Genomic DNA, 14,595 nt, shown 5'->3' on the forward strand with positions numbered 1-14,595 from the left:
ATATAAAGATTTGTTGAGTCATAGAAATTAACTTCCTCTCAACAATGCGAACATGTGCAAATTCCCATCTTCAAGTTGTTCGAAGCCTCAACATGAAAAGAATATTCCAGCTTGAAATGTTTTCTCTAATGTTTACTTAGAATATTGTTTCTTGGTAAATCAAACAATTAAGTACTTATTGCTAAACCATCAAGCTTATGTGTGAGTGGGAGTGGCGGAAGCTAATATTTGTTGGACCATAAATCATGCATTAAGTTCCTATTGCATTTTTAAATAGAATATTCCATAAAATAAAAGTTCAGAAACACTACGTAAAATTTGAAATGTACAGATTCAGTAGATATTGTCTATTTTATTTATAGACTTAACTGTATCCCTTTTTGCGATTAGTTTTAATACTGTACTTGTAAGACCAGGTGTTTTTCTTAACGTTTATGCGGACAATTAAGATTTGGTTGAACAAGCTATGTCTTACGGTTTACCTGTCAAAACCAAGTAAAAGTATAAACCAAATTTTAGATACGTTCACAAAACAATATTATCTGAGTAAAAAATATTTGAATGATATCCAAGAAATACTGAAATATAAGACTCGATGACGATTCCTCTCAGTACTCAACATTATCCATTCAATATTTCCAGCTTGAACCAACCTTCTAAATAAATTTAACCATATCTTTATTCCTGAAATCCTAACGCCAAACAAACACATTACATAATTGGTTTAAAATTGAGTTTAAAAGTGAACATTCATATAAAACTGTTATCCGTGCTCGAAAATAAAAACATATAATATTCATTATCTGTTTTCCAGCTCTTTTCCGGCTTTAGATCTGTGTGGTGGTTTTGAGCTGTTAACGCTAAAAAGCAACTCCAAAATTGTTTTAACTACAGTAAGTCACGGAAGATGCAGTGCAGAAGACATTAGGGAGTTCGGTACAGGTCGCATATACATCAGGCCGATTCAGAAGAGTATCGCTATAATTGACATAGAAGACTCCTTTGAAGAGCAAGAAAAGTGTTTGTCTTGTTCAAGCATGGTACCTATAAAGGACCTGAGAGAACACATGCAAACTTGTCAGGTAAGGTAGTCTGATTATCAATTAATTGTATCAGGTATTTTGCTCATGTTAAAGCTTTAACATTAATCCAACAGTATGTTATCTCCGTTTATATACAATTCATGTATATTAGACAAAGGTGCAATTTCTAAGGGCTGTCATCTTCGCAAGGCAAGGTTCCGATATGATAACCTATCACCGCCTCGGCGTATCGGGCAGATATTTCTGTGTCTCATGTCTATGAATTTCACTGGATGCAACGGCAAGCCACCGCATCCAATCAAAATTAAGTTGTTCAAATGTGAACACTGTTTCTACATGATCGGGACAAGGGGAGCACACAGCTAGAATGGACTGATAAGTAAGCAATTTTCTAGTCCCAGTCTGTGTTTGCACAATATCCTTTCTCTCAAATACACCTGTAATGGCTTCACTCTGGTACATAGTCATACTTTCGAGGTTAAACATCCAAAGTATCCCTTTAGGTCAATTGCCTCCATTATTTTCGGCCAATGTAGAATGCACCACGCTATTGGTTACCTGGCATTATGTACGATGGGAGGCAGTTCAGGAAATCCAATAGATGTCGCTAGGACAAAGCACCAGTATATATGTTCGATCCGCCAAGGTGTAGATAGGATTATCATATCGGAAGCTTGGCTAGCGAAGATGAAGTGCTGTGTAAATGAAGTTTTGATTTGCTTTTCTGTTGAGAGTATTTTTTTTAATAAACTTTACTGATACCTAGACAGAATCAAAGGGTATGCATTTCGTTTGGCTAGAAAGTGCCTGTTGTTTAGATCACTAAATTTATACGATGGTATCATGTGTGCAGAGTATTTACGTAATGTTGGGGATTGAGAGTGTTATTGCTAAAAACGTACCCACATATTTTTTATGATTTTCAGAAATCAGGAGAAGATGCAGATTTCATTGAAATTTTCAAGTAAGTTGTATGTCTTTGAACTTATGTTTTAGATCTACTTGACTCAGGACTAGATAATTTGTGTCCATCCTTCAGAACTTGATTATTTGCCTTAAATGATTCATATTTGTGTAGAGTGTGTAACTAACTCCCTGTACATTTGATAAATGATTCATATTTGTGTAGAGTATAGTATAGTTGCGTGTACAACTGATATATGATTTACATTCGTACAGTTCCTGCAAACTTGATATGTGATTTACTGGAAGTAGACTGCACATGAATGTATGGAATCCACTAAACATCACAATAGAGCATCACTTTAGTAAAAAAGAAAGTGCGGCTCCAGTGCAGATTGATCATGCATTATACATTGTCCCCTTTACTCAGTCCACTGGTCACTACCCATGTAAACTAACTAAATGTCCTGTTGGTGGATTTTTACGCGATGTTTTGCTTCAATGTCAATCTTCTTGCATGTTACAGAGTCTGATGATGGAATTTAATCATCCTTGATTAATAAATATGCCGCTTCATAGTCATTCCAGTTGTGTCATACATAGATTTCAACTATTACAGTACAGTTCTTATCTAAAATATGTCTTGTAGAATGCATATGCTTTTCATGAAACTTACAGGACGACATAAATCTGAATCGATCTATAATCATCTGATTTGTCAAATGTTGTAAATATGTTTGTGTTTCCAGCGATGATCCAGCTAACGTTAGTGAGCAGCCTAGTGTTGTAACAACACACAACAACACCAGTACTGTAGATCCACTTCTCAACACTAGTGAAATGTACAGTAATGTACCCACAATTCCAAATATCAGACAACAGGATATTGTCGTGGCCACGTTTCCCAGCTCTGGGACTAGTGAGCATGCTGGTATAGTAGTAATAGTACACCGTACCAGTGAAGAGCATGGTGCTGGATCAAGAAACACTGAACATCATAATGACGTAACCGGACATCCCAACATTGGTGATCTGCATCATACTGTAATGACAAATTACAGGTCTTCTTGTTTAGTTGACAACTTGGCTGTGATTTTGGAAGAAGTGTAAGATGTTTTAAAAAAAATTTATTTGGAAAGATCCAGTTATGAGATGCCATGTTGTATGGTTGCTGTATACATTCATGCTTAGAAAAATAATCGATCAATAGTCTTTGATCAAAGTATATGAAAACTACTTTATATGAGATAGTGGAAATTCTTTTGTCTAGATGGGTCATAATAACGGATAATAAGATGCAGGTAACTCTAATTAGTTCACTTTACATGCTGGACTATGTATTTTTGTGCCAAGTGACCTGTTTATGTTTCCATCTGCAAAAAGGTAACTATTTTCTTAATATTAAAGACTGGTTTAACACAAACACACGCACACCAATAAGCACCGATTGCTAATATGTCTATCAACTAGTTAATCTTGTTGGATTTCTTCTGCTTTGTTATCCAAGTAAAATATATTAATTCATGTATATAGCTTGACTTCAACTACATGTTTTCAGTGGATATCTTTATTTCTCACTGCCACATGCACATGAATGAGTGTTTGCCCTTTGAATTAGGAAAGTTAGATAACAAACTTTAAGATTCTTAGACTACGTTGCTTTTCTTTTCTCTTGTTTCAGTATATATTGATGCCTTCTTAGTTTACAAAATTCCACCTGAATTCAGTAATTTAAGTACCTTGACTTGCTCTTTTTTGTTGCCACAGCAAGGACATTCATGACGCAGTAGCTGTCTTGCGCTATTTTCAAAAATCTGTAATGACTGGAAGACAATTAGACCAAACATCATTAACAGAACCGCTGGAGGGTGAAACCCAACCCATCTATGTGTCGCGGATGTGTAGCATACCTTAAAGAAGTTTCAGGTAAATATATAACATCTGTAAAGATAACAAGAAAGAGGTAGTTCTGATTTCATAGATTATAGATATACATTTATCAAAATGAAATATGTGGTAAATGTTTTTTGTTTGCGCCATGGTTATAATTGAACTAGTTTCTTAAAGATTATTATTAATATAATGATATTACATGTTTACTCCTGAATTACTCCATACTATCTAAATTGTATCTGTGTTCAGTCCGTTGTACCTATGTTGTGTTAGATTAGCATGATTACTAGGACTCCAATATATACACATTTTGAGAGACGTTGGATGCGAAAGGTTTATATAGCCTCTAAAGAGACGTGGACATCTTCTTCTTTTACATTCACAATCCTACGACATATTGTAAAACAATATGTTCAGTCCTTCTTTGCGGCAGCTAGCGGAATGGCCACATAAAGTTGTTATATCAAAGAAGATCATGAATTATAAGGTTTGCATAAACGATAAACACACACACAAACACAGATATATATATATATATATATATATATATATATATATATATATATATATATATATATATATATATATATCCTTTTCTATGTTAATACCGGTTATATCTCATTGTGTAGTATAAAAAACGTGACATTTCCAAACGTGACATTTCCGTTTCAGCGAGCTTGAAGTCACATGTTCAAATATAAAATATATTGCTTTTTGTTTCACATAAAATATATTCGGTATTAACACATGAAATAACATTTTAATTTCATTAAATAACAAACTTGCTATTATGTTTATTGTATGAAACCTACTCCTGAACAGAATGCTAGAAGAATCACTCTTCAGCACGCAACCACCATCCCTTATTTTTTTATTCACCGCATTGTGAACGGCATTCAGTATCAGCGAGCGGCTATTGGTACATCAGCACATTCAAAACTGGAATTACACTGGAATTCATTCTGATTAGTCTATATCTTTGGCCTTGTTATAAAACATTCATGACTATTTGGTATCCATTTCACTATACTGCAAGTTTTCTTTTTTAAATTTTCATTTCGCATTCTAGGAATATAAATTAGTTGTTAAATTTTACAAAACTTTCTGGTTTTCGCGTTGTTCTGTCACTTGGTTTAAGACCATATATATATATATATATATATATATATATATATATATATATATATATATATATATATATATATATATATATATATATAAATAATTCTATTGCTTTTTATAGGTGGTAGAAGAGGAACGGAGAAAGCCAAAGTTACATTGGAGAACATATTACAGTCTGTGACGGCATCTGCAGAGATACCAGTTTTAGGATACTACATGCCACCCAAGATTAATTTTTTTGATGATGGAAGTATGCTTCCTAGAAGTTCTACTTGCATAAATGCCCTTTATTAACCTTTGAGACATTTACCAGATGATGCCGCATTATTTTCCTTTTTTGACTATGCATTTCTGAACGAATACTTCGGAAAAATGTAATCTGGCATTTTTCACCTCAGTCAAAATCTGCTTGGAGATAGGGGATGAAAATAAAAGCAATTTATTTGTCTGATTTTACTAGCATTGAATATTTGGCAATGTTGTTTTATCATTAACTTCATAGAGATGATGACTATGACTTAATATATCACTGGGCGTTAGCCAAAAATCACATATATATATATATATATATATATATATATATATATATATATATATATATATATATATATATATGGTGTGTATGTATGTGGGTGTGTGCATTTATGTCTATTATTTGCATATTATCAATGTCATCTGTATAAAGCGATAATGATTTCAATTCATTACGATAGCACAAACTTCATAAAATAAGACTTTCACAATGCATCACAATTTCATACACACCTAGAAATAAGATTTTCTTATCAATATTACTTGGTAAATGAATAATAGTGTTACATTATCATCATTGGCGTAGCTATCTCACCACGGAACACACATACAACTTTTTGCACCGCCACCCCCCACCCCCTTACTGTCACTTTAAATGATTTTTTCCTGGTTGGGCCGTACCCAAAACACTTCCAGGCCCCACAGCACGGCTGTACCTGCTACTAAGGTAGTTACGCCACTGATTATCATGGTATAATCTAATCTAATACTATGTATTGCCTACTTATATGAAATCCGGGCAAACGAAAATATGAAAATCTAAAATTTGGCTTACTAAGAAATAAGAACATCCTGTCAAATCAAATTTATTAATGTTATTAAAGAAATATAACAGATATTTCGTTACTTACATATATTTATCAATAGTATTTCGTAGAATTTTATTTTGACCAATGTTTACACAATTATACTCTATGGAGACAAGCAATGTTCTCTGATTCTGGTGCTTAGAAAGGTAACCACCTCGCGCTCAGTAACAAAGAATGCTGGGAACAATGCCGTTATTACAAACGTAGAGTGGCATGTTTCGAGAGTTAGCAATACACGAAAATACATAGTAAACAAAGTACCATTAATATCGTTTTATCTGTAAGAAATCACTGCATAACAGTTAATAATAATACAGTCGATAATGGAGAGTTAAACATCCAGCACAACATATATACTGAATGCCGTCCAAAGCAGGTTTCGATAAGGTACCGTCTCAAGAAAGTGTAAGCAGCGGAAATGAGGTACATGTAAGACTATTGTAAAATTTCAAAATAAAACATTGTTACGATTCTGTGGTCTGAAAGTAATGAGCCGAATGTAGCAAAACCGTCAAGTTTTGTAAAATTTACAAATAATTTAGTTCTATAAGTTATGAAATGAAACTTTAAGAGGAATTTATAGTATTATGAATTAAATCCAAAATAACGCTGTGAAGTGTCGAAGTTTGAATTGCAGTGAACATTAAAGTTGAATGTATTGGGCATTAACATTTTATCGCGTTTAAGCCAGAAAAGTGTTTGTGAGGGATCACTTCGATCTTTCTTCGTTCATCTCCGTCCATGTCAGTGTAAACTTCAAAGGGGCATCATTCCAACTAAGTGAACTTGACCGGGCTATCTTAACACGGCCCTTAGAAAGTAAACATTTGAGCTACCAACCCTAACCGCTTGGTAGGAACCTTTGTCCACTTATCATTTTTTCAAAGGGAAATTGTTACGCACCGTCGTTCACAGATTCCGACCTGTCTAAACCTGATGAAAGGAATTATTTCTTTGGGAAAAATTAGGGACCGCTGCCTACGATTGGGCAGAATAAATTAAGGCGTACACTTTAGAAGCAATCAGACTTTAAAGTGACGACCTTAGTCAAAATTCCTTAGTCTTAAATTTCCTGAAAGAAGAGTCTAGACTTCGGGGGTGGCCTAAAGAGAATATTGCTTTCCTTGTTAAACAAGAAAAGGACCAGGTGACCGTCTTGTAAAAGAAAGACAGGTTTTAATGCTCGGAAACGTATGTTCTGAAAGAGAACAGCAACAAGGTACGCAATTTTAGTTTCACGTAATATTCTATTATTTGATTGTTTGTTTTATACAAATGTGTTTTCTATGAGTTTCCATATATGTATCGTTTATTCAATTTCATGGAAATGTGTTGATGCTAGAGTTGTTGTGCAATTCATTTGATTCAGTTTCATGGAAAGTGTTGATGCTAGAGATGTTATGTGATTTAATTTTTATTCATTTTCATGGAAAGTGTTGATGCTAGAATTGGTATGCAATTTACCTTTTAATTTTACAGTTATTAGTTCATTGGTAGAATTGATTGCATGCGATCCAAATGTTCATATATGTAGGATTTCATAGGATTATTTGCAATAACTTCCTTTGTTTGTTAGGACGATACTTACCTAATTATATCTGATTTTGTAATGTTTGAATAATCTTGTAGGTTAAGGATTGCTGCGAGTTACAATTTGTGAATTTCATGCAATAGCAATCGAACATGTTGTAGCATATGTAAAAGAATATGGCAATATTCGATAGACGCTCGCGTGGTAATTTAAGACCTGCCACTGGAGCAAGGTCACTGTCCTACCATACCAAGTCAGAATTTACGCAGTGTGTGGATAGCCAACATGCTATGAGTAATGTGAGGGAATTTTATGTACGTCTAGAGAGTGGGGTATACAGAAATTTAGGGGTAATTTTGTCCTTTAAGGAACATCTTTATGTGATAGAGACGGGACAGTCTGAAGACAGAAGTCTAAGGAAAAGAATGACGAAGTCAGAATAAAAGGACCAGTAAGTCCATGAATGGCCAAAGCACACAGCTTAGCGAGGATGAACTAGGAGACGTGGATATACGGTCAAGATAGGAAGGTGATGCAAATCAGTCGTGGACATTGTGCTCTTTTCACCTTTCGTTATGATGATGAAATAAATCCAAATTGGACGCTCCTGTTAACTTCTATTGATATAATCTAACTTGAATTGGAATTGCCGTTATTAATTTGTTCTAATTAAATTTGTTATTTTCTTGTCAAAGGGGGCTCGTATTGCTTTATTTTTTCCCGGTATTCTCGCTCAGTTCTCTGTTGAAATTATATTCTTCTTTCACTTCCGCCGGGCTATAATATCGAGGGAGGTCATCCTCTAGATAACTCCAGCCAAATCCAATTAACCACCCCTCTTACTAAGAAGGAAACGTTACAAATACTAAACGTTCTACTCCAAGTCCAAAATAATAGGGTGTTCCAAATGAATTCCATATCCTGAATGTGCTGATGTATTAACATTATTAATGTATAACAATGGCATTGTCTAGAACTCTTTTGAATGAATTCATAATAATAACAATAATCACAGAAAAATATTTTAGTGAAAAGTCAATGAGCTCTTTGTAATTTTGATGAGTAATCCAGCTCTCAAATTATATCTAAACACAACATTAAATATATCTGCAGAATAACATTAAATAAGAACATACAAAAATCGGAATGAATTCATTGTTCAACTCCTATACCTTGTATACACTTTAAGGCTCTACGTTGCATTAATTTACTACTCGATATAGATCTATCTATCAACACCTCCCATTTCACATGTTTCACAATACCTCTCACTGCGACAGAACTCATCAGGATTAATCATCAAATGTGAAATTACCCCAAACTTGTAAACAGGTTCATTATTAAGATTGATTTTGAATCGAGTCAACACATATTAATGTACCTTCAATGCAATCTTAAGCAATGCACCAAAAAGGAAAAAACAATATATACGTAACAATATAGGTATAATTTAATGTGAGACGGGCATAGCAATATATATATATATATATATATATATATATATATATATATATATATATATATATATATATATATATATACCTCTCCCTCGATAACTCGTGCACAACAGGGTCCACAAGCAGAGACCGCATTATAAGCGAGGGTGCGAGTTACCAAGATACCTCAAAAAATTGAAAACAATTCGCTTTGACATCGAGAAAACCGTGGGAGGGGGGAGGCGTTAGGGAATTGGGCTGTTTACTGACTGAATCCTCATTTTACAATCACGTCGATAATAATATTTAATAACACCTTTTTCTAATGAAGTTGTTCGTTATTTTGTATACATAACATTTATTTTCAAAATGTCCAACTTGTAAAAGATCGTTCAACTGGTTTCAACAACCATCACATGAACGCGAAAAATCTGTGTAACACGTCAATGCTTTTTATTTTCTTGATGAGTCTAATTCCCATAGTGGTGTTTAATAGTATCCTGCCAAATCGGGAGTCCACAGAGCAGGGAACTAGACTAAATGTTGATACACCACCAAACAAGAATCCTTTTTTAAAAAAACAAAAACAAAATACGCGACATTTATTTCGTGAAACGATCTTCTATGTCGAAACTCAATTTTTGTATTGTTCAGTTAGTACAATATTGATGTCGTGATTTCATTGGACGTATTAATGAAACGTCTTATCATCCCTGAGGATATCTCTAAGTGCCAGTTCAAGAATTCTCTGAAACTCGCTTGCCCACAATGGTCCGTATCTGTGAAAACAAGCTCTTTATTTTACGAAGCATTAATTTCGCTTGGCTGCATTGCTATCTTTGATAACAGTTATGAAAGAGTCTGTTAATTTAAGGTAGTTTATGTTACATACACAATAACATTTATAACAGTGTTCGATTGATCAAATGAAGCGAGTTCACACGACATACGACCGGGGTCACTAGATTTTAAGTTTATGAGATTTTTGTGCCTTTTAACTTATCTTTTATTCCACCTCCTTTATTTGATTCAAAAGACATAATTAACGTGATAATGCAAAGGAGGCCAGCTTTTCGTTCATTGCAACAGTACAAGAAATACTTCCATAAGTCAGTTATCAAAACACGGTCGGCACTTAATTAGGTTCTCGGAGAAACGCGCGCGGACATAGCTGTTAAGAAAGATTGACGCATTTTACGTTTAATTACAAGAGGACACATTGCATTTATGATGATTACACTTAAAAGAAACTAAAAGATAGAACTAGAACACAAATTTCAGTTGATAAATAAATTATTTAAGTTGTATTTATATATTAAAGTACTGCCTCCACTCGGCGTAAGTGAAATTTTCATTGATTGAATTAACTTAGACAAAAATCAGGTTACATATAATCAATCATGGAGGATTACAAATATACACCAAACAGAATGGAAAGTGCTATCCCTGAATTACACAGAAGAATGCTTGATAATACTGACAGAATTTGTATAAATACGAATAAATAATATTATCATACAGGTAGGATGCGTACTCTGCGGAGGTTTCAGTTGAATTCAATCAAAAGCATGTTCTATTACTGCTTATTGGATTTTTAATAATAAAAAAAACTATCAACACTATTAATTAGATTTTAGTACAGTCAAACATACCTATTAGGAGTAGAATTGATACTCAGATTTCAGTTGACGAAGTCTTGCGCAAGTTATTCATTTATTATTTTAAACATAGAGCTGTATTAGATCATAGTCTATTTAATAAGGACCAAAGATTATGTTATTAATACGCTTGTAATCTTACAAATAGGGAGTTAAGGTGAATTTAATTACAAATGGAGGAATGAAAGAAAGGTGTCACTGATGACAAGATACTGCTTTGAGCAATTGCAGAAAGTAAAACGCCCCATATAATCACTGGAAATGTAGTAGAGTACACGAATTATCGACTTCAAGCTTCCAAAATCTCATCTACAGAATCTAAAGCATGCAAATACGGTTCAATGTCAGAAAGGTCAGCTACGTGAATTCCACGCATTTTGGCATTGAAAGAATGCAACTGTTTTTCATTAAGTAGTTCTATTGATGGCACGTCGATATTGTCTTCATCACTTGGCTCAGGTAACGGTGCATCTGGATCCATTCCATACTCTGGTAGAGCGTCCTAAATGAAGAAAATAATAATAATAATAAGTTTGTCTGCAACGTATTCGTTCATTTTTTATAATTAAAAAAAATGATTCAAAGACACAATTAAGTTTGGCTCTTAAGAAAAGAATTCGTTTAAGAGAATGAGCTACGGTGGCTCAGTTCTAACTTCCAAATATCACCAACAAAATGTTAGGCTAAGAGAATAGCATATACTGTCTTGCAGAACCGGCAATAAACAAATTTGTAAATTGGTCTCTGCATGATAAACTCATGAAAATTTTCCGTACTAAAAGAAATTGTTCCTCGACATTGGACAAAGAGTTTTCTGAAATTCTAAAAATTTTGTCGAATACTGTCTGTTAATTTATATAAAGCAGAAATGTTACAATCAGATGTCCTTTAAATGCTATTTAGATTGACATGCATGGAATTTTGCTTCTTTATATTGTTATTGTAATGTTTCGCTGATTGTACATTTGGTATGCTTTATGAGCTTGATAGAATATATTTCGAAAATACAGGTACTTTCCACTTAACAAAGTAGCACATTGTGAAGTTGTAGTCATTTGTTATGACTTTGGTAATCACATACACTGCTAATTAGAAGCACACATACACATACATTGATAAAATAATGGTAGGCATTTTAAGGAACGTGCAGATTGTATAGTGCCCAGTTTCAAATCTCTTCAGTCTTTCTGGTTTCTTTCTTTACCAATAGGCCACATTGCTTAAAACGAGACAAGCTTCTCACCTGATCTAACTGTTCGAAGTATTCGTTAGCAATTACTTGATTCTCGTTAAATATACGCTGCAGTCCAAGTATAAATAGCTGGCAGGGAGTCTTGTTATTCTCAGTTCTCAATTTATGATTGTTCCATGAATTCATAAACTGGAATAGTCTGTCATTTATCACATTTCTGTACACATAATGCAAGCAAAAGACATGTTTCTCCGAATCTGGATAAAAAAAACTCTGACTTCCAATGATAAGAAAAGCTCATAAAATAAAGAAAACACAGCATTATACACATCACGCCATAACCTCTCTATCCTCGAATAATGGACACTTTTTCCAGTTAGAATATTTTCCCTGTTAAGGCCCCGACGAGGGTGTGAGAGCATGTACTGAGCAACTTCACGGTGTTCCACACCCATGTTCCCTCTCACTCGGGAAGGAAGGCTCCATTTGGAAACGGCTTCAGTGAAATGGTTTAAAACTGTTGAAGCTCTATTATCACAGTTGCAAGCTAGGTAGACAATAAGTCTTGTGAAACCATCGATGCATCCGTGTATTACAAAACGCCATCTGCAGAATATATGTATATCGCTTTCCACGTTATATGAGACAAGAAAATGTATTGTTTTTCCTGCAAGAGATGGATATAACAATGATAACACCGCGCGTATTATTATCTAATATAAAGTAGATCACTGACACATTGCTTGATCTCTCACTCTCGAATGTCGTCCACCATACCTTACACTCCACATATATAAGTGTTAAATGTAAACTCCAGTTATTAAGATATTTGAAAGTAGCTAAGAAATGCATTATAACTGAAGAAAATCTCCAAGTGTTCCTATCAAGTTTGCTAAGCAACTGAATATCAACACATTCTTGATTCATTCTTATTAAACATTGTATTGCTCAGATATTTGTAAGATTCATAGTTATTGGTGTCATATCTTAATTAAACATGAATACTAAATGACCAAATAACTTATTGATGTCCATATGAATATCAAACCCAATTTCCTCAAAAATATGAAATAATATTTCTCTCTTGTCTTTATATTTATAACCAATGCAGGCAAAATGTTTTTCGGCCTCTGCTTTGTTTACACAAATGGAGTAATATTTAGTATCTCTTGGAATAATAGCTGTAAGACGACGGCGAGTTTCAACTGCACCAATGTTTGAAGCTGTTTCTGTTCCAAGCTTATTAATATTTATCTCCCAAACATGTTCAAATCCTAAATATCTGATTAAGCTTGTTAGAATCTTGCACTATATAGTCGTGTCACTGTTTTGTGTTTTCATGTGCACATTTGTATGCAAGGGAGTCCTTTGGGAGTTCCGATAGATGTACCCGGTATTATGTGTTCAACAATGCATATGAGATGGAAATACTCCCTTAACTCGCTGCTGCTAAACGTGTTAATGTCCAAAACAAAATGTCAAAATCCTAATAAATATTTAGTTATATACATTCATGTCATTTAGCCTCTTTACATCAATCAGAGTCGATTATGTCAAATTTCATGATCATAAGTTGTAATAGGTTAAAGAATAGAGTTTATAAATTTAGCCCCCTACCTTCGCATTTGTCTGCGATGGCTACTTTTTACTTCAACATAAATATTCAAGCTTACCAGAGCATTAAACAATTATTCCAAAATACTGATATGTTCTGCTAACCTCAGTACAATTAATTTTATTTTAATTGCCAATTATTAATAAGTTTACCAACTTCATGAAATACCTCAAATTGTGTTAGTGTTAAAGAGTTAGACACCGTCTCCGTCGGCATTTTGCAAGTCATTACTTTTAGATGCATATACATGTATTATAAAATCATCTGCGCACAATAAGCAATTAATGTTAATATATATCACGACAAGATCACATGAGGAACAAAACATGTCTGAGAGATTATTTGTATATGCGTTATTTCATCAACTTGACCCACTACTATATGTCATTTCCAACATGATAGACTTATAAAAATCGAGAAAATAAGCACCAAATTTACCCTTATCTAATCATCATCAACGTCCAAGATCAACATGAATTGAATATGGTTAATAATACTTACATTAACAAGTAACTAACTGCCATTGATGGATCTGATGTTATGATGTCCTTCCCGAATTTTCATGTCATACGTCCGAAACTATTTAAGAGAACTGATTGAATTTTGCATGCTGTAACTTTTTTCCTTCCAATAAAATGTGTTCAGAATTGAAAGGAAATTAAATTACAAAACTTTGGGTACTGAGAATTAGAGATTACACAAAACTGTATTGTTAGCACATGCCATGTAACTGAGTGGAACACTACCGTATCAGTTTGTGATTGCCATCCATATGCCACAAGGCAAGAGGGGATGGAACTGAATAAACCCTTCACTGTGTACACCGTAACTGCCTCAGTTGTTGTCCAACCAGATCTACAGTTCTAACTGCTCTCCTTATTCTCTCTCTTTGTACATGAGTAGTGAAGGGGGGCACTTTACGGACAATGGGAATTAGCATTAAAAACACCCCTGGGTCAATTTACGGACAATGGAAATTTAACATGGCGAAAAATCGTGGGTCAGATTACGGACAAGGGGAATTAACATGGCAAAAAATCGTGGGTCACTTTACGGACAAGGGGAATTTAACATGGCGATA

At 34.0% G+C, this 14,595-nt stretch overlaps 1 protein-coding gene across 1 annotated transcript; it reads right to left on the reverse strand.

Annotated features, from left to right (window-relative positions):
• Positions 1-10,445: 10,445 nt before the first annotated feature.
• LOC149784433 (uncharacterized) lies at positions 10,446-14,303 on the reverse strand. The gene is made up of 3 exons (XM_089933271.1): positions 14,261-14,303; positions 11,951-12,505; positions 10,446-11,209 (listed from the first exon to the last, which is right to left on the reverse strand). Exons 2-3 carry the CDS (start codon positions 12,083-12,085, stop codon positions 10,997-10,999), a joined length of 348 nt encoding a protein of 115 aa, XP_089789397.1. The 5' UTR covers positions 12,086-12,505; positions 14,261-14,303; the 3' UTR covers positions 10,446-10,996.
• Between the last annotated feature and the right edge of the window lie 292 nt (positions 14,304-14,595).

The sequence above is a fragment of the Sinohyriopsis cumingii genome, chromosome 14, assembly GCF_028554795.1.
Source record: "Sinohyriopsis cumingii isolate HCF-2022 chromosome 14, ASM2855479v2, whole genome shotgun sequence".
Classification (NCBI taxonomy): domain Eukaryota; kingdom Metazoa; phylum Mollusca; class Bivalvia; order Unionida; family Unionidae; genus Sinohyriopsis; species Sinohyriopsis cumingii.

Excerpts from the sequence above, each read along its gene's own strand:
- LOC149784433 (XM_089933271.1), bottom strand. The coding sequence starts at position 12,085 with ATGAATTCATGGAACAATCATAAATTGAGAACTGAGAATAACAAGACT. Across the intron at positions 11,210-11,950 it reads ACTTCGAACAGTTAGATCAG|GACGCTCTACCAGAGTATGG; the intron begins GTGAGAAGCTTG and ends TTCTTCATTTAG.